This window comes from Chlamydotis macqueenii, chromosome 2 (genome assembly GCF_036417535.1).
Source record: "Chlamydotis macqueenii isolate bChlMac1 chromosome 2, bChlMac1.mat, whole genome shotgun sequence".
NCBI classification, from domain to species: domain Eukaryota; kingdom Metazoa; phylum Chordata; class Aves; order Otidiformes; family Otididae; genus Chlamydotis; species Chlamydotis macqueenii.
Genome location: NC_141557.1, coordinates 26,365,950 through 26,387,361, shown reverse-complemented (window position 1 = coordinate 26,387,361; position 21,412 = coordinate 26,365,950). Strand labels below are relative to the sequence as shown.

The following is a 21,412-nucleotide window of genomic DNA, read 5'->3' as shown; positions in this document are numbered from 1 at the left end:
ATTATGTTTAGTTTACCATCAGTTTCAGTAAAAGCATTAATATTCTCTGCATTTCCAAAACTAAAGGATATTGACTTTCTGTGGTATAACAGAAAATGAACTTCAGTTGTGTTTGAGGCAAAAAGAAATAGGAGTGTTTTTTAAATGTCAAGCCTGTTGATTTTTTTAGCTTTATATTATTTTAGCATATCTTATACTTTCATTGACACAGGTTTCTATACAGATAGATTTAAAACTAACTCTCTTTCTGTTTCTCTCTTTCTCTGTCTCTATTTTAAGGCAGTCCTAACTTCGTGTCTTGTGAGGCTAAGGGTTTTGGTTTTTTTTTGTTGTTTTTTTTTTTCCTGCTCTGGGTCTGTGCGGAGACGCCAGTTTGACCACAATGAGTTGAGACAGGCTACATTTTTAGGACTACCAGGCCATAAGCCAGGCCTGTGTGTGTGTATCTACGCATGCATCTTCTTTGCTTTTCTCTCTTCTTCTCCTCCTTCCCCTACATGTGAATATCCCCACCACCGTTCCAAGACAGTGTCTAGGGTGGTGGTTTTCTGTTTGTTTGAGCGATGACTAAATTTTGACTATACTGGGATGAATTCAAATGAGTTGGCTCCCAAAACCTCACCATCTATTCCTAGAAGACTCCTAAAGGAGTTAAAAGCATTTGTGTTGGACTGAATATCAAGTAACGTAAGTTACAATAGGTGGCAGTAAAATGTAGCCAGAAATGCAGTGCTGAAAGTAGCAGCTTCTTCAGTTTTTGCTTTGGGGCCGCTGTCTTTGCTGGCATGATTTATGCCATTTTAAGAGGCTAGGACATATGAACCTGCTTAAATCTTATCATTGCTTCCGCATACGTGTTCTACCTTTTTCTGTTTCCATCCAATGCCTTTTTAATGTCAGGTGCTTGATGATGAGACTGAGAAGATTTTCAGCTACATTAATGCCTTCAATTTATTTTCTGGCCAACTCCAGCTACATTGGAATATAAGCTAAAACCTAAACACATTTTCAGGAAAAAATACATCCATATTTTTATTTTGTCCTTTTACTTGCAGTATCTTTAAAAAAATGACAAAAAGTAAGTATGGAATACTTAACGCCCCTGCAGAACTTCTGTTTTCCTAGTTCTTTTGTTTCATTAGATAGCAATTTTAAATCTGGAGCACTTCTGAAATTTGTTTTTCATTGGGTTGAATCTAGCACTCATAAATTGTGAGAAAAATGGAATTGTGGAGCTGCTTGATGCTTTATGAAACCTTATTTTCCTTTAGGTAATCTGTATGAACAATGCTTGCATACTTGTTTGGGTAGCCTGAGAAGTAATAGGTGTACCTGTTTTTTGCGACAGTAGAAAGAAATTCCAAACTGGAGTTGTTTTGTTTTTAGCTGTAGAAAATTAATGACTTAAGATGCAATATGTGTGCCCTCATATGCACATTTGGGCAATTGATTTTAGAGTTGTATAATTTTGTTGTAGCATCAGTCTTTCTTTTCTTTGCTGTTCCAATCTGAAGAGGCTAAATTATATGGCACTTAGAAATCAGCAGAAAAGAAATAATAATTGAAAACAAAATCCTCAAGGTATTGTGGGATTTTCTCCAGGTGTCTTTATACTTACATCTGTGTGATTATGAGATGTTCTCTCATGAAATACAATGTTCTGATTATTCTTCTTGTCTTTCCTTTTGTTTTAAATCCTGCCTTGACAGAAAGCTTCAGGCGATGTGTCTCGACCTGTTCTCATCCAGATTGCAGAATCGGCGTACAGATTTGCCCTTGGTTCAGTTGCTGGAGGTTAGTCATGGCTGAGCAAAAGAATATTCATCTTCACTGTTTGGGTTTTTTCTTCTTTTCTTCTGCCCTTCTTCCCTTCCTGCCTTTCATTTAAGTGTGGGAGGCTTCTCAGTCTTTCCCTTGAAGCCGTGTCTAAGGGAAGGGATGACTGTAAGATGGAAGGGGAAGAAGTCATCTCTATGAGAGTTTTGGAATTTACGGGCCATTGGAGTTTGCAGGTGGTGTTACTATCTGATTTGTCACCAAACCAGTTTTGGAAGACTCAGATTAATAATGAGTTAGGGCCACAAAGTGCTTTTGGTTAAAACTGTGGGAGATAGTTTCATGTATCCAGAATATATTGTGGGGAAAAAAGATACAACTGGTATTTGAGATATAAATGTGGAAGATAACAGTTGCAGTCAAACACTGCAAATGTGAAATCATGTTTTCTTATAGCTTGAATTTTATTTGCAGCTGTTGGAGCCACTGCAGTCTACCCCATTGATTTGGTAAAAACTCGAATGCAAAACCAGCGCTCTACAGGCTCTTTTGTGGGAGAACTTATGTATAAAAACAGCTTCGATTGCTTCAAGAAAGTGCTACGTTATGAAGGTTTCTTTGGGCTTTATAGAGGTAAGTTTAAAAGGTGTTAGATACTAATGATAAGATACTAATCAGAGTTCAGTGGAACTTTGGATTTTTAAGCCTATTTTGTTAAGACTTCAGTTTTTCCTGGTTTGTGCTTTTGCTTCTATTCTGCTATAGGTGAAGGGTTTGCAAACTTCTTGATAATTAAAACCTGATTGTAATAAGAACATTTCTGTAGGACCTTTCTGTCCTTTCCTTCATCATCTGCAATAAGGCAACAATAGCCATTTCCTACAGCAAAAATATATTGTTAGTCAAGTTTTCATTTCCTTAGCAGTCCTTATTTAGTATTTTGTCCTGTTTGGTAGAAGTTAGATCATCTGGTTTTGGTTTTTTTTTTTTGTTTCAGTGTTCTTTCTTATCTGTTTTATTTCTATTTAAAAACACAAAAACATAGAGAAAATATGGTGCCTTGTTATTAACCAGATATCCTTTTGTGACATCTTCTGTGAGAAAAAGGTTTCTCTGAACCAGTTACGTGTGCTTCACTAATCATTGGGAATAGTCATCTTTATCAGGTTTTATGTATACCTCTTCTTAGCTTGTCACTGTTGAGTCAGCCCAAGAGATTAGCTGTGTTTCAACCCACTTAGCTTTATAGATGTAACCAATGCACTCAAGTTATGAAGCTAGCTGTTCCAAGTGCCCTTTATAGTCCATGGAGAAAGCTCCAAAAGCTCATTTACTCTGTTCAGGATGTAAGTCATCCTCACTTTAGGCTGTATCATAGGTAAGTGCGTGCAGTTAGATGGTGTTTTTTTTTTAATTTTGTCCTTGTCCCAGTTATGACATTAATAGTGTATGTTCAGGTAAAGCAGAAGTAGTTGGAAAATCATGAACTACTGTATGAGGCTGCAGTGCTTCTCTGTCACAGAGATAATGCAAATTATATTTCTGCTATCCCAGTTCCTGAGATCTCTTCGCCCCCTCTGCCATATTCATTGGGGAGGATTTGAAACTTTCGTTACTTATTTCATTTTTAGCCGACTTGCTTAGAAACTTTTTTTAACTTTTGAAAATAAGAATATTATAATGACAGAAATTAATTGCTAAAAGCATTTGAGCCAGAAAAGAAGAACAGAGTATTTCAGTAAAATATTGTTACGATCTAGCAGAGCTATATGCACCTGAAAAAAAACTTACCAGTTTCTAAGACAATGTGTGAACCAACATTAAAAGTAAGTGATGTGATACATGTGCACTCTTTAACCTAAGACTGGCGTTACTGGAGGTTGGCTAAGTAGCTCCTCCGCAAAATACAGACTTTGTAATTATTTCAGCACAATTGGAGATGGGAAGGCTCTGTTATTATTGACTGAGTTTAAGGCAATTTTTTGAGTAGTAATTTAATAAAGAGTATTGACATGGTTTCTATTTTGTAAGGATTTATAGCAATCCAAATTGTAAAAAGTTCCACTTATTGGCTAAAGAACAAAATGTATTCCCTGCAAATGTATGTCTGCTTCTTCCAGGATCTGGAAAGAATAAAATATGCAGAATTCCACTATTACCTGCGTCTGTCTTATTGAAACTCTGAAGCATAGTGATTTTTTTCACCTGGAAAAACAAACCTCAGGCATGTCATAAATGTGTATTCGTAACTCCATTTACTTGTCATGTTTTTTGAGCGATTTTTTCCTTGCCAAATTTGAGGAACTTCAGAAACCTTCATCAGTATAGGTTGTCTTTCTGTTTGCCATCCCTTTTAGTACTTTTCAGTCTTTCAAGGAGTACTGAATAGTGAAATCTCAGTTTAGTGGAGCTGAACTTCTAAACGCGGGGCAATAATCTCATTTCTGGATTATATAGTAGAAATTGTGTGATGGCAAAGAACACCATCATTTCAGAGGCAAATTGAGACCTGTGTTCCTACAGATTCTCTACTTAAAGGGCACCCTGATTTAACTTTTTTTAAAGAGTCAAATAAATTCCTTAAAAATATGGAGCTTCCTCTGTGCAGTTCTGTGAATTTGGACTGTTGCTTGATTTCTAAGGAGATCATATTGGAGAAGGTTGAGCAGCTAAGTGCAGAATGAAGTTTTCTGGTTAAGCTTGCGAGGACAAGACAGTTTGAAAGGAGCATTTTATAGATCAGTATACTCACTCAGTTTAATGCAGTAAAGTTATAGCAAGAATCGTCTTGTTCTAGTCTTAAATACTACACTAGGTAAGACAAACTGCAGATTCCATTACTTTTTCCTGCTCATCGGTAACTGGTATTCTTTCTTACACTTCAGAGTTCAGAAAATGTGAGGTTTTTTTCCCCACTGGAGGAGGGAGTAGTAAGTGGTAGAGTTCTTCTGCTTAGCTGAATAGTGATGCAAAACCTTTTTTAAAAAATTATAGTAGAAACATTTGGAGCAGTAGTCTCTTTGTCATGCCGCACTGCAAGAAAGCAAGCAGGAATTATAAACCCTACTCTGAACTCAGCCATTTCACATGATATTTTTAACACAAGGCACATATTTCCATCCAGTGAAGTGAACTGATTTTTCTTTTTTGTATCATTTTTTTTTATTCCAAACTTGAAAAGGGCAAAACCACCATGTTCTAAACTACCATCTCAGATAAGGATAAATTACACCATCTTGTGGATATAAAGAGAGTGCTAGATTTTGTTTAATGTGAATTTGGTTCTAAGGATAATGAGTGTTTCCACTGAGAAGATACTTTGATTTAAAAATAAATAAATAAATAAATAAACAGGATATAAACCTCTGCAGAATCTTTATAATATGCATTGTTTGAATGTTGTGTTGCTAGATTAATTTTTTTTAAGACTGTACATCTAAGATAATTTTTTCATCTGTCTCTTTCTCAACATGGCTTGAAAGAATACTCAGATATTATAATTTACTGTTATGGCTATATTTATATCTGAAATATGTATTTAGAAACTCATGAGTATTTATGTATATGCAAATATAAGAAAATTTGGAAGTTGTGGTTTGTCAACATATCTTCCAACTGTCATCTACATTTCTTAATATTATTTTAATCAGAAGTCCACCTGATGAGTCACAGAATGCTTCACAGTCTTAAGCAGCGCATCTAGTAGAGATTTTCACCTATACTTGATACAAATTTTATGGGAAATGTAAGTGCTGGAGATAAAATGTAGCTCATGAAAACATTCAGTAGCTGTGCTGTTAATGCCACTCCTCTTAGAGGATGAAAAAGACAGGAGATGCTGTTGAAGACTCTGTTACCTGTGATCATGACTCCAGATGCCTTCTAATCTTAGATTTTAATCATAAAAATTCATGTCCATGCTGATGGACTTCCAGTAATGATATGACAAAACCATGACAGAAGCTTTCCTCCAGAAGTAGGCATTGAAGTACCATTTTTGTATAATGGAAGTACAAGCCTATTCCAACCCCAAAGGACAGAATCTTCAAGAAATACGCCATTTCCAGTCTGAGGGAACTGTGCTTGAATGGCAGCTGGTGATTAATTGTCCAATTTATAGTGTGAGTCGTGTAGTAGAAAAATTTGGCAGTATTCTGTTACTGCCTTTCTATCAGATGGCTGAATGGTTTCAAGTATTTTACCCAGACTGAGCAACAACTCCTTCAGTCAGTGGGTTTTTCTGATATGAAGGGAAAAGCATGTCCATTACACAGTGTGAAACTGAGGTTTCACTGTTAGACATCTGAAAAAATACTTTGGCCAAATAAGATTTTTATTTATTTTTTTTTTTCACTCGATACCATCACCGCAGCTGGGCTGGATGTGCTATTGCATGTATATTCACAGTGTCTTTAGGGTGCTTTCAGGGAGTCACTTGTATGATGTCACAAACTGAATGCAGCTCTCAGTGCTCCTGCTCACAGATACCTGCACCTTCCCACAGAGTCCTACTACGATAGTGTGTCAGATATGAAGCGATATGTGGTAATTGCTACTAAAGAGCCTTGGATGTATAAAAATGGGTTGCATTAAAATGTTTGCTGTATGCTGTACTGGCAGGCTGCCTATGTGCAAAATGTTACTCTCTCATGTTATAAGAGGCATACATTTTTAAGATGCTGTCAGACATTTCTAAGCCTGTTCTACATCTGTGTATATGTCATACTGCTGATCTGCTAATGCATAGTAACACTGAAAAATTCCCAGCATATCAGGATAACCCCAAGAGAAAAATGCTATTTTCATATGTGTCCCTTGATGTGCTTGCTTTCTTCCAAAACTTATCATCTTTATCGTGTTCAGAAATCTTTCAACAATGTTTCAGGGCTCCCATCAAAAGGATAAGGAAAAGATAATTTAGTTTCAATAGTTATAATGTATAGATGCTCAGGTACCACTTAAGCATAGCTTTATTGTATAGATATGAGAGCAAATGAAGAGTCCTTCTACCTCCCTAAGCTGCTGGAGACAGTAGGCCTAGCTGAAATCTGGCAAGGCTATAAAATTTAGTGTTAAAATTAATGCTGCCTTTTTTAGAATACTATAGGCTATCTTGCAGTAGGCATACACAGCATTATCTGTGATTAAACTTACAAAGCAGCTTCGTACTATAGAAATCATGTGTGAAGTAGAGAGAGAGAGAGAAAGAGAAAGGCTTTGAGTTTTTGGTTGTTCAGTTGAGTTTTGAGGGTTTTTTTTGGTGGTGTGGGGTTTTTTTGTAACGTCTCAGTATTCTGTTTAATCTTTCTCTTCTACATTGACGTTTTAGGGAAAGTTTTGAGTCATAACAGTCCCATTCAGATGTGAGTGCAAATGGAATGGACCAGATGGGAAGAAATAACTTGTGCCAAGATAAACATGTTTTTCCTGAGATATTACAAGTTCCTTTTACAAATGCAAAGTCTTAGAAGCTGAAAAATAAAAAATGATAAAAGGAAGATCTCCAGAACAGTCTAGTAAAAATGAATTTGATTTGTCCTGCTTATATAGCTTCCAAAACTGGAAGTTCATACAGATCTCCAACTGGAGCATTTTTATAATTTTGTATTTTAATATTTTAGAATGTCATTTTCTGTAATTGGTTTGATATTATGTAACTTCAAAGCCACACTGCATTTAGCTTAGGTGTAATAATATATGTATAAGAATTTAAAATTAATTATCTCCAGATTCTGTTGGAATTATGTATCTATTTACAGACCTGCTCTAATTCTACTAGATTAGACTTGAGATGAGGTACTGAGTTTGTAAATTAAATGGAACATCTTTTTAATCTCTAAAGATACAAATTCATTAGCCATAATCTCTATACAAAGCCACGTGTGTCCGATAGCAAGATGTAAATACTATAGCAGTTACAAAGAGAATTTAGTCTGTATAAGGCTAAAACTGTGAAAATAATTGTATTCATTGTATATCCTTATGTTTTCTTCATAGTGCTGCAGAAAATGTAATATTTAATTATACAGTTCTGAGTGTCTTAATGGTTTTTCATTGAAGTCTGAAGTAAAGCCACCTGTGTAACTAAAACTCATTCAGAAATTCAAATTTTGAAATTTAACTTATTCTGCAGAGCCTCTTTTTTTTGGAGCGACTGTATATGAACTTAGTGTATTCTTTGCTTTGAATGTTCACCATTCAAAGTAGTTGTCTTGGGTAGATGTTAGGTGTGTATATGCAATTAGTTACTATTTTTGACACTTGAAAAATAAAAATGTAAATTTGCAAAATTTGACAAGGCATTAGTATATAAATATGGCTGGCCCTTCTGCTACCACAAGCCAAATAAATGGTGCTGTTCCCCGATGTCTTTTCCTTACTAAGAAGCAACTACTTCAGTAACTACTACAGTAGTAACCAGTAAAGCAGATGGATGGTAGCAGAATGGCAGAATATACTAATCCAGCACACGTACGTTTTTCTCTTTGTTATTCTGACATTTAGCTGTTGGGAAAATGTTTTTTGGCAAGTTAGCTCTTAAAGGTGGAACCTTAATTGTCACTTTCCTCAAAATTAAAACCCTGGAGAGGTGCAAGTGTCAGACTTTGTAGAAAGTACCCAAAGGTGCTGCCTGAGCTACTAAAACAGAGGGGATCTGCACCAGGATCTCTAGTTGGCATGATTTTCTCACATTTCTGAATGGTGCCCTGAGTTTGATATGCTGATGAATGCTTGCAGCACTGTTCTAGCCCCGTGCTTAGTTGGTAAGCCTTGCATGTTTTTAGGTTGTGTTGTCCAAAAGCTTACAAAATATTGACCATTCACTTCAAGCAAGTGAAGCTGGCAGACAGGTTCCCACTTCCACTTCTGTAGCGCATCACATCTTCCAAAATGAAATAAGAAATTCCATACTTGGGAAGAAAGCAGCATAACTTCCTTTGTTTTAAGAGCTGGTAGGTTAGCTGGGCAAAGTGCTCAAGAATGCAGTCATACATGTTTGAATGTTTTGCATTATTTTAATTCCTGTCCCCTTGGGTCCTGCCATTTAATACCATTGTTTTTGCTAGAAAAAGGTACTGCACTCGTTATTTTTGAAGTGGATGCATCGTGTGTCTCACAAAATTAATTAGAAAGTATTAAATTTTGTGTAAAGATGCGAAAAATAAGTGTAAGTGTAAGACAGAGGGCTGAAACCTAGTTGGCAAATCTCTGAGTGTTTAAGTGTAAAGTGAGCTAATATCACGGATTTAAAAAAGCTAAAGTAGCAAATATATATAGGCAGTTACTTTGACTTGAAGTGGTAGCACAAAGTTTGTTCTCAAAATGGAATGTTTAAGTACTCTCATTAAATATAATAACACAAAATTGCTGTAAAAATTGCCCGTTTCTAGGTGGTGATCTCCACATATATTTGTTGATTTGTTTAGTTAATACCAAGTTACTCGATGCATTGAATTCTCTATTTCCATGTTACAGGTCTGCTACCGCAGTTATTGGGAGTAGCACCAGAGAAGGCCATAAAACTTACTGTAAGTTTGCAAATGGATTGTTTTCACGTTTCTCCACATTGTAAAGTCCATCTAATTACAATTTGCAGATTAAGGATTTTTATACTTACTGTGTCAGCAACATAGTAGAGTGTGTTCCATAATTTTTGCTTGATACAACCTTAATTACAAGAGCACAGAGCAACTGTTTATATCTCACTTGTGAACATTACAAGTCACATGCACATGTATATGCATATATATGTGTATATTTAAGAATCTTCCTGAAAACTTATTTTTGGACTCACTCCAAAATATAACAAGCTTATTCAACTTGTTCAGCTCATCTGCTTGTTTGTAAGTAGTGCAGACCTTTGGTTTCACTTCTTAGCAAAAATGAATAACTGTTTATTAGACTTGGAGGGCTTTTTGGTTTTGTATCTCCACGTGGTTCCTGTATGTTTAATTATAGCACAACAGCAGATAATATGAGCATGTAGTGAAGTGTTGGTGAGAAAGGGACCTGTTTGCATGCATTTTTTTTCCTAAATGTTTTACTTCTGTAATTCTGTTATTTCTTGAATGATTTTAAGGCACTGAAGAATTTCTTATTATAATTTAATCTTAATGTATTGGTTATTCACCAATAAGCTTGTATTCACCAAAGCTAGTAATATGCATTTTTAAAAAAAGGGAATTAATACTGTTAATTGACTTATTATTGTGTTAAAACTTATTATTGAACATTCTGATATTAATTTGAAATTATATTTAAAGTTGTAGTGAGCATTTCTAAAATCTTAAATTATTTTATCATTAATTTTCAGATAATGATTTTACTTAGTGATTTTTTTTTCAATAATAATTGAATTATGCTGTAAAGCTTAGTTAAAAAGAAAAACATAGTCAGGTTTACAATGTTTCATATAAAATCTAAGATTTGTTTGCTGTCTGTTAGCTTGGTAGCTTCGTGAATGTATTTGCTTTTTCGGTTGCACAGAATTTGCAGCTGATGAATGTTTTCTCCAACTTTTTAATTTACCAGCTTTCGTAACTGTTTGTTTTTTAAGGTTAATGATTTTGTGAGAGATAAGTTTATGGCTAAAGATGGCTCTGTCCCACTGGCTGCAGAAATTCTTGCTGGTGGCTGTGTAAGTATCTTTAATTTCCTTCATATGAGATTCATGAAAGTGCAGTGTGTAACAGTAACTGTGGACTAAGGCTTCTCTTTAACCGCAGATCCGGTTCAAGAGCAGACTCTACTAGAGCACCTCAGTTCTTTCCTAGATAGGCCAGCCGTTCTTGATGAAAGGGTAAATGTGTCTGTGCATCGTGCCTTTTAACTGCGCTGTATAATTCTCACAGCTTAGAGTTTGTTTCCTTGATAAAGAATGTGTCTTTATTCATGTTGGCTGTAGCTTGTGGCCCAAAGAGGATTCATGCTAACCTTTCCAAAGTTAATAATTAGTTACTACTTTGTGGCACCCACTCTGCCACGTCACTTCTTTCCTGATGTGTTATTGCGCCCACTAATTTTCACTTTTTGCAGTGATACTGGCTTTCTGAAATGGCAAAAACTACTCATGCTGCTTTGAGTTCATAGCAGACGTAGGCTGTGTAATGTTAGCTCAGTACAAAATGCATTCCTGAATGTAGGCTGTATTTAAAACCCACTAAGTTTTTAAGAGTGTTTTGCTTGCACAAAGCAGTATCTTAATGAACAACTGGCATATTACTGGGTAAATGATAATACTTCACGGTTTGGCCTAGTTCTGTCTGTTCGTATTACAGCTTACTTTATCTGGTGTATTGATTTTGTTCAAGCAAATGTAAATACTTTAGGTAAAATGAATAGTTGTTCAAAGACCAGTGCACTTCACAGATAAAGAACACTGTTTATTTAAACCGGCTTTGATCACTGGGGCAGAGCAATGTTGGTATATTTTCAATCTATCTTTGTTTCTGCTGTCATAAGACAGATGAGGTCACATTTTCAAGCAGCTTCAACCTGTATCGAAAACTACAGTGAGCAGCAACTTAAAAACAAATGCTTGTGTCTTAACCTCAGTAGGTGCGGAGATTTGTGCTGTATGTGCTTGCAGGGAGCGTACTACGATTATCTGAGCCTCAGGGTGCAGTGACTTGGTTGCGTTGCAGGCTGAGAAGCCCTGGCTTTCTGTAATTCTCAGGAGATGGGGCAGAATTTGGCTGCTGTCTCACTGCTCCTTCTGTTTGATCACTGACCTGTTGTAGACTGCCAGGTAGGATCCCCTTGTTCTGTAACTTGAGGAGCGTTCAGGGGAGAAAAAAAGAAGGGGGGGAGAGAAGAATGTGGGACTCTACAGCCCTAAATAAAAAGCATGCTGTAAATGAAGGAAAAATGCAATAAAGTGCTTGCAGAGTAAAAAGTCTTTGCCCTTTGCACTAATAAAACGTCTTATGAACATAGCAGCCATAGAGAATGCAGCAAAATTTTCATTTAAAATGTCATTTGATCTAGAGTTTTTATTTTTACAGACTCCTGTGAATTTTTTAATGCAGTACAAAAAGCACTCTTTACAGAGACCTGTCATTCATGAGAATGCTGCAGCAAGCTTTTTGCCAGTAGTTCATTGTAAACTAAGGATCTGCTTTAAGAGATAGGTGGCTTGAGACTTATTTTAAATGTGCTGTGAATGTTGGCTTGCCGTATTTGGTATTTGAAATATATATTAACAATGAGATGCTGCATAAAGTTGCAGCAGTAGATGTGTGGTGGCAGAATGCCCTGAGTTTTCTTTTAACTGGAGTGCTCCACTTAAGGGCGTAGTCTAGTGCCAGGCAGATAGGTTGGAACTTGTCTTTTCTGCAGGTGGTCTTTGGAGTTTTTTTTGTAATTTTAAACCCAATTTAGACTTACAACAGAGACTCTTATCACAAGTGATGCCTAGTTTTTTGGTGTGAATTTTTCTCTCATGGTGTAAGTACATGCATAAAATATGAGATGCCAAAGGCAGGCTTTTTCCTACAGCTTTCGGTATTGTATAGGCCTAACTTTTTGTCCCTCTTTAAGCCAATATGAAACCTGTAATTTCACTGTGGAAACAGGAATGACACTGTTTAATGCTTTTGAAAATTTTCAGTCTTGGATTTTTACCTCATTTCACAATGTAGTAATCGCTTATGTGGGAGGCAAGAAGACAGGAGTGCAGGATGTATGAGTCTAAAAAGGGGCAGCCAGCTAAGATGAATTTTATAGAAGACACCTGCCCTATCACCTTTCCGCTCTCCACATCTAATTCTCAGCTGTGATTGTGTTACAAACACAGATGTTGTATTTTCCTTTTCCTTCTGTGTTTCTGTTTCCCTGGAGTGTATTCATTGCTTATGCAAGGGCTGTGTGCTGGGTTGCATGCTAGATTTTAATATTTTAAATACCAGCTCTGTGAGTACAGTGTAGCATTAATATCTAAGAAAGGGAAGACGGAGCAGATCCTTGAATGGTTTGGGTTGTTCAGTAACACAAAGGGCTTTGAAGGGGTCACTATCACCTGAGTAGCTCCACTTCGCTATTTGCCGAGCCATTGCCAGGCGTTGACTTTTGAGTCCCCAAGGAGTTCGCTTGGCATCGTAATTACTGAGAATTAGTACACATGGCTGACTTTTGCACTTGTAACTAAAGCTGATTGTTTCATTGAACAAGTCTTTTCTTCTGTTTTGTAAACTGTTTTTCGCTCCTGCAAAAAAAAAAAAGAAGAAAAGAAGAAAATAGAAAGATCTTTTACTTCATGACCTCATGGCACTTAGTTCAGTTAACAGCCTGTTTCACAGCTTTTTATTATGTGAAGATGAAAGCGATAAGCTGGTTGAGATTTATTTTTTTGAGACCCCCAAGAATATAATTAAAAGTATAACCTTTACATTGTTATACAGAATCTTAAAGATGATTGTTATGTAAATTACTAACTCAAAATTTCCATCTCCTTTGTTTATAAAAACTTTTCCTAGTGTCTGTAGTATTTGTAACCCATAAAAATATATGTAACTTCCAGATTTGCACAATGCCTGACACCCCCCATGAACTCTGGTCTCTGCTGTACATTTAAGACATTCATCACTCATGCAAATCCTATATAGCCCTTATCATTATTAGACTAGTAAAAAGCTTCTGTGCCAAGACATAGCGTAATGATACTGTGGAGCTAGGATCTGCTCAGCATCTAAACCTCAAATCTGACTTAACCTCTTGGAATGCAAAAGTGGACAAATATGCTAGGTTTGATTTCTGCTAATGCTGTAAGTTATCTTCAGGGATTCTTTGAAAAAAGGATGATCATGGGTAAGCTGTAAATACAATTTGAAATCTTTTTTTTTCACCATGGCAATAATCTTGAAGTTTCTGTAAGCTTTTTTTCATGGTCTTTCAATTTATTTTGTATTTTAAATAAAAGATAGTCAGTAGTCATACCAAGTTTAGCTGCTTGCCTTTTTTAAGCTTAATGCACTTAAAAGCTTTCCTCAAAAGTAACCTGATTTTTTTTGATACAGCACTGGTCATTATTGTTATTTTTTAGTTATATTAACCAATTGAAAACTCTGTTTGTAAAAGTGGCATAAATATTATTTTGGAGGTTTTGAAGCGTTGCCTTTAACACTAAGCTTGTAGGTGAGACAGTTGTTTTGCTTAGTTCCTTTAATAAAGCAGTTCCACATTTAATTGAAAACTGTACATTGTTTATCTGGAAGTAACTGGGAAAAAGATGCAAAGATGCAAAATAAAGAGTGATCTTAAAATACATGCAAAATATTAAGACAATCAGAAGAAGCATTCTAGCATGACTAAAAAGAAATAGCTGTATAATATATGTTGCCTTGTCTGCATATAGTAATACAATTATATAGGTAAATTGGAGGCTTAATGTTCAGCAGGAAAAGGGAAAAACGTTTTGCTTTATTAACCTTTCTTTCTGCTCTCCCTCCTCTTTCCGAGCACACGCAGTCTTTTCCTTCGCAGCTGCTCAGTATGTGCTCACTATTAGCCAGTTTAAATCATGTAGCACAGTACAATTACAGACCTCGTACAGATCTGCTTTTATTTAAGTTGTCAAGACAATTTTAGGCATATTTCTAGAGACTTTATAGTAATTGTAATAAAGTTAAAACATATTGGACTTGCTTGGACAACCTCAACTCTACTATGGAACATAAAAATTAGATACAGTTAAGATGGAGTTCATCTAGAAAGTGCAAAATCCTCTCCAGAATTAATTTTTATAAAGGAATATAATGTGAAATCCCAGATGAATTGTGCCAAATAACCAATCCAGTGCAAATAGTTTTATTAAGCTACTTACAACATTTATTTTATGTTTCAGAGAATAATAAAGGTAAATCCACATCTGAGCTGCATTTTCTCTGTTGCATTGCAGTGGAGGTAGAGGGTGGATGGACTGCAATTCCCACACTACTTAGATGTCTTACTTGCAAAAATTCAGACATATCTAAGTTGTAGGCTAAAGGAGACTTTCATTGTTCAGAAACCTAAATCTGATAAAATTCTATCCTATTTGGCAAGGAAGGCTGAGCTATGAATAAGGGTAAAATGAAACTGAGCATTATGTATGCCAGAGAAAAAAATCTCTCTGCATATTTATCTGAAAAAAAAAATGAACAACTGCTATTGCACAGAAAAGTTTTGATGTAGTTTATTGAGATAGTTAAGTAATGATGATCTTCTTGATGATTGCTCATATTAGCTTTGAAATCAAATGACATACATCTCTTGAACTCTTACCAGATTTATTCTAAGAGGCCTGTTCTCCCTGTAGTCAGGAAATGTAACTTCCATTACATTCAAGGGGAATTCTACCTGCGTGTTTAAAAGAGCATTCACATTTCTCATCTAAGGAAAGGTTCAGAAGCTCCTAAAAACTTTTTTTTTTCTTGATTAAATTTAAAGCTATTTTCTTTTTACATAAAATTTATGTTGTTAAATAAATTAATTAGATTTCAAGTCTATTTAATATAATGTAACAGAATATACTATAATTAATTAGATATTTTAAAAGTATAATTTTCTCCTGTGAACCACTCTAATTGTAGTTATTTTCAGTATGCTGAAAATAATTTTAAGTAATTGTAGACTTTTGGTAGAAGAACCTTCAGCTAGATCTGGACTTAAATTTAACTTCACATTTGCAAACTCTTTGTGTTTCAACACTGCTCTGTTTTAATGGCCTGATTGATTTTCAGCTAATCTTAGATTTAAGCCTTATAATGAAGTTTGGGAAGGCAACGTAACAGTAACATGATAGCCCTTCCAAGAGGTTGTACCAAAGGGTGGGGAGGTTCCTGGTGTAGAGTTCCTGCTTTTCTTTGACCTCACCCCACATTTCCTTGCAGATTTGGATGTTTTAAAAAACAGTTTGCTGAAATTTTCACCTGGTCATATCTGTTTAAACTGGCCTTTCCTGAAAACAGTAAGGGGTTATGCAGAACATGATTTCATTCTATTTTGAATTTTCCTTTTGGATCAGTTAATTTAATTTTTTTTTCCAAAGATATTTTCCCATAACAAATTAGAAGTGCTTTCCCCTTTTGTTTTCTTTCTCCTCTTCCTTTTCGTTTCCCTTTTCCCCTAAAAAATAAGAGAGCGAGAGAGAAGGGAATCTTTTTCAAACTGTAAAACAAAGAGGGATGGATACATTTAGGTTCATATATTTCTGATTGCAGAACAGAACAATTCTGCACTATTAAAAATCTGTTTTTTTCCAACAAACATACTTACTATTCTTCCCATTTGAAATTATTTTTTTTACCATCGTATTAGAAATAACAACTACAAAATTTTATATGAACATACATTACAGCTTAAAACATGTAGTTGTTTTGACAATTGTATTTTATTACACATCCTTTTCTCCTATTACTAATTCTTTTACAGGCAGTAAAATATTTTAGTATTTACCAGTACAGATTAAAAAAAAAAAACAGCCCAAAACCAAAGCCTCAAACTCAAATCAGGAATTAAAAGCTAGCTTTCTGTGAGAAAAAGGAAGATATTTATGATGTCACAGTAATTTATGATGTGACCAAGAAATAATGGGTCACAGTTTTAATACAGCTACCATGCCTTAAGACTTGAAAGGTCTGTAAATCATTAAATGATTCTACAACTAGTCAAAATAGACAAGTAGAACAGACAGAGCCAAATGTTAACATCTTTGACAGGTCTCTAACTTAATTGCTTTTATAATGCCAATCAAGTAGGCTCCACTTTGATTTTTTGGCTAAGCTTCTGAGAACTGAATTACCTATAACTTGAAGAATACCAAATCCACAATTTTATTTTTTTTTTCCCACTGCAGACTTCATCAGCGTTTATAAACAAACCATACTCCTGTTTGTTTCTGTTTAGCCAAGTCATTAATAAACCATCGTAGGGAAATCGTCACAACTTGTATCCGAGTCTTGGAAATGTGTGTCAAGCAGTAGCAGGAATGTACTTCTGTTCAGCCTAATTGCAATTCTATTTATGAGCATTTTTACGTGAGTGTTTGAAGGAGCTTGTTTTACATTTTATGTACATTTGGACATTAACAAGATGGTGCGATTCTAGCAGTGTGCGCCGTTTGAGCTGCCCAAAGCAAAACTGTAGCCAGACCGAGAGAAGTCTGTCCTCGGAAGACAAGAAAGATTAGCTGGAGAAAAACACAATTCTGCCTGAGCAGCATGAAAGCTGTTTCTGTGCTAGCCTGGTCAGGGTAGTGAAAAGCAGATGATTGAGGGCTCAGGAAATCTCCTCATGATCTGAAGAAAAGGTATTTACTATATGAACTCCCATTACTAAAGAGCGTTATCAGGATCCTTTATAGATTGGACCACAGACGAGAGGACACAAAATAGCATGAGATAGCTTGTCTGGATTTTTGAAGCCTGACTTTACCAGGAAAAAAAGGTAACACAGAACCAAGCTTTTGAGAACTCAGTATGCTTTGCCCTTGACATACAGCGCCACATAATTAAGGTTGTTACCTTTGAAATCTATAAGAAAAATAGTCGCTTTGGACAGATGTCTGTTACTCGGTAGCTCTTTTGGTAACAGGCAAGTCCACAGTGAAATCAACTCTGCAGCAACTCAACACAATTCATCTGATGCTCTTGGGATCTTTTGCCATACCAAAACCCAAGACTTTTAGAGGTAGTTTGAAGTACTGCAGTGGCACTCCATAAATCTGGCTTCTAAGACTTGTTCTGTCGTAGAGTTAGTATGTGATTTTGTGGTAAATAATTTAATAATTCTCTGCCTTAGCTGACCTTTATTATACAATAAGGATGGTAATTCTTCCATTCTTCCATCCCTTGACTGCATTTTTAATTTGGATTTTTTTTTTTATAACAGAGAGCAATCGTTATTTTGTGTCGTACAATGCTCAGCACTTTAGGAACCTTGACTTCAATTAGGATAATGGGTGCTAGCAAATGCACAAGAAAACAAGTTTCATCTGGAACTGGCAAGGAGTAAGGGCCTGGGACAGTGTACGATATTCAGTAAGACTGAATGTGATAAACAGTTGACTAAAAATTTAGGAACTTGCACCTGCTTGTCTTTTTGTAAACTAAATTAGTAACCAAGACATTGTAGACAATTTCTTTTACAGAGGTTGATTTTGGTAATTATATAATATGTTGCTTATGTATTTTAATAGTTTCCATTAATTGCCATAATTGCTATCCCTGGGTAATATTGTTTGGAAATATTAACACTCTAATAGCAGTAGTAATCCTTTCTTCATCGGTGAAACCGTAAAAGGTGATATGTGACAAGTTGTACGGGGTGCATGTAGGCTTGACCCTATGTGCTCATAGGTGAGAACAGATAAAAGACTATGATTTGAAGTAGGTAATAAGGTTAATTAGAGGCACAAGAACAGTTGATGATCATTAGCAATAAAAGGAAAAGAATCTAGTTGTTTCTCCTGGAATGGAAAACACAGAATTTTCTTGCTGAATTGCAAGGTGTATTCTCTCCAGAACCTACACTGAAGCTTTCAAATGGAGATGTGACTGCCCTAGGAGAGTTGGATCTGGTGTGCTCATTTCTTATCTGATCTCATAAGGGCACAAAATGCAGTTACATTAAAAAGAACAGGAATTTCTTGTCTTAGTGTAATGAGGGGGGTGAAAATCTGTTTATTTTCCAGTAAAGTTTATTACAAGGTGATTTGAACGCATGAAGAGGTAGAAAATATTCTGACTTCTTAAACTGGAGTGTTGTTAAGCGGTTGTTGTTAAACTCGTCTTTTTTTCACTGCAGAGTGGGTTTTATTTCCCCATGGACAAAAACACCCACCTCAACTATTTCTACTTCTCCCTTCCATTCAGTAAAGTAGGAAAGTCGAAGGAGGCATGTGATAGACAGTACTGTATTACTGTACAAGACTATACTGCCATCGAGAGGTGTTGGGTGATATCATACCAATTGCGGAGTTGAAATGCAAAAACAAAAAAAAACCCAAACAGCTTGTTTTTAAAAATTCACGTGTCTGGATGCATAGCTAGTTGTCTGTGTTTTAAAGCACACTGAACATTTTATAGGCATGCAGATTTCTAGCTATGTGTATATGAGGAGTTCTTGGATGACAGAGATATTTCCCTTTTATTTTCTTGCTTTACCTCAAACAAGACTGTAAGTGCTTGTGATTAGGTCAAATGTTAAATTCTTTCAGAATAATATGGCCCCTTTGTGGGCCCTTACAGATACCTAGAGGTACTGCATAGATAGTTATCTACTCCTATAAATAACTCAAAATTGCAGTTTTAATTTTAATCACATGTTAGTTTTGCTTTTACAGTCAGATTATTTGTTTCTTTTAAAAGTAACTGGAAGAGATGATAAGGAATTGAGAGTGGAGGATATTCAAGTCTGTAACTTCAGTATAGAAAAATTGGTGTTACTAGGAACTCCCAATATTGAACAGTTGATAAAGTTGATTTTTGTTACATTTATTGGAGAAATCATTAAGCTTGAGCAACCTGAGCTTAAACTGTATTTATTCTGGCAAAAAAAAAATAGTTCTCAGATTCTGACCTTTGTGAGCATGTTTTAAAATTCTGAAATGAGATACACTTTCAAATGCGAAAGCTGGCAAACAAGAAGGCAGTGTTCTTCAACTTTTGGCCAAACAGAATGAATGAGCAGGGTGATGTGATGTGCTGAAGAGGTTTTGTGTGGTTTTTCTGTAACACTTTATACTAGCACCTTGAAGAGAGTGGGGAAAAAAATAGATTAGTGACATTTCTTTCATTGCGTTCACTATGCAAGAACTCAGAAAGAAGACAGAAGCCATGCTATTGTGATTCAAGCTGCTGATTTGGAGATCAGGATATCTAGAGACTCTTAGAAGTGTGGTTTGAGCTAGGGGGATGCACACACTGGGCATACAATTAACCTCTTTACCTCAAATCCCCCTCTTGTAAAACTAGAGTCATTGTACTTTCCTCACAGGAGCACTGGGAGGAAATACTATTAATATTTATGAGGCGCACATGATGATGATGAATAACACAATAGTAGTTACCAGTACTAGACAAGCAAGAAATCATTTCATTAGAGAGTACAGTAGCCATCTCCAGTTTGCTTCCTTCTTGTTTTGAGAGTAAGGAGCTGCAGTTACCAGTATAGATGGTTAAATAACAGGGTGATAAAAGCTCCCCACCAGGCAACTGTTCTTGTTACCGCTAGAACTGGATGATAAACCAGCCTTCTTCTCCATTGCAAAGCAGGCAGGTGGTAGAAACCCTCCTACCGAGACCCTCTGTCAGGTATTGTCTGGCTCATCGCTTTCAGTTATTCACCGTTTGATTTTTGGAGTATATCTTTGATCAGATTTAGAGGTTGTTCAGGGAGTTCTGGACTAGTGCCTAGATAGTTTTGTGGAAAGACTTCATTGGAAATTTCAATGTCTTTCTTCAGACCTCCTTTGTAGGCAACAGACTGATAGTCTTTTTAGTAATAACTGATGCATGCAGCTCTCAGTGTTTTGAAAATCTGAATGCAGCGAGCTTGATCGTATGAGTTGGGTAAATAATAGGATCCCCGTTTTTCAAATAGCAAGCTGAAACAGAGGAAGTCTTGCGCGATTTACCCAGAGCCACAACCATCTAATGCTGCAAGTGTGGACACAGCCAGGTTGGACGTGCAAACATAAACATTTATATGTGCTAGCACCTGAAGTACTTCCCAATCATTTGAATTCAGAAATTATTTGCCTTTATTCTCCTTTAAAAACAGATACGTGTTTTTATTTCCTTTCTTTAAATATGGCGTTCAGTTACAAACCTTTAGATAGATTTTTAAATTGCTCAATGTTTTGGTGCATTAATAGTAATAATAATAAGTTAAACTTAATTTTGTTGTCATCTTTTAAATTATAATATAGTCTCCCCATAGTGAAAATTGAAGGAACCATGGAGTCATGGTACAATGAACTGCAATAATATCATACTGACAGAAAGGAGGTTATTTGTGCTAACATAGAGCAGTTGGTATGAGTTTTTAAGTAGAGTGTTTTAGAGGATGACTGTGGTATAGCAAACTTGCAAATTAACATTATCACCCGCAATAAGGATTTTATACTTTTAAGAAGAAGATACATGTGATGGCATGTGGGAATGCTTAATATTTGTAATACATAGGCCAAAATGTTTATTACATAGGAATTTATAATTCACCATAAAGGCCTTTCCAAGATTTTTTTTTTTATTTTGAAACTTTGCAAGATGAGTAGACAAATAAAAGAAACTCTCACAATTTTTTTTTTTGTTTTGAATGCTTACTTACTTGATATGTTTCAGTTTAAGTGCAAAACTGAAGTCAGCATATATGCCAAATAGTTTATTGGTCTAATTTCTGATGGCAAAAAGAATAGCCGTTTTATACGTACCAGGATTCTGGTTTGGTAAAAGCAGTTAAATTAAATTATGCCAATTTGAAAGTCAAAACCAGTTGAGTTACACAAGAGCATGCCTTTTCTGGTCAAAATAGGAAACATTTGGGGTATTTTGGGGGTTATGTAAAGACTTTAATTTGTAACCACACTGTGTATGCTCAGTCTAAGTGGTAGACAAGAATAGTTGTTCGTGCGATTTGCCATTTCTTCAGCACATTA

At 35.7% G+C, this 21,412-nt stretch overlaps 1 protein-coding gene across 3 annotated transcripts in view; it reads left to right on the top strand.

Annotated features, from left to right (window-relative positions):
• The window catches only part of SLC25A13 (solute carrier family 25 member 13), a 101,072-nt gene that overhangs the window by 60,449 nt on the left and 19,211 nt on the right, over positions 1 to 21,412 (top strand). For all 3 annotated transcript variants that reach the window (XM_086742362.1, XM_086742361.1, XM_086742364.1), the window contains exons 10-13: positions 1,710 to 1,794; positions 2,251 to 2,409; positions 9,253 to 9,305; positions 10,334 to 10,414. In XM_086742362.1, the coding sequence (XP_086598488.1) occupies positions 1,710 to 1,794; positions 2,251 to 2,409; positions 9,253 to 9,305; positions 10,334 to 10,414 (378 nt within the window). The remainder of the gene's footprint in view (positions 1 to 1,709; positions 1,795 to 2,250; positions 2,410 to 9,252; positions 9,306 to 10,333; positions 10,415 to 21,412) is intronic.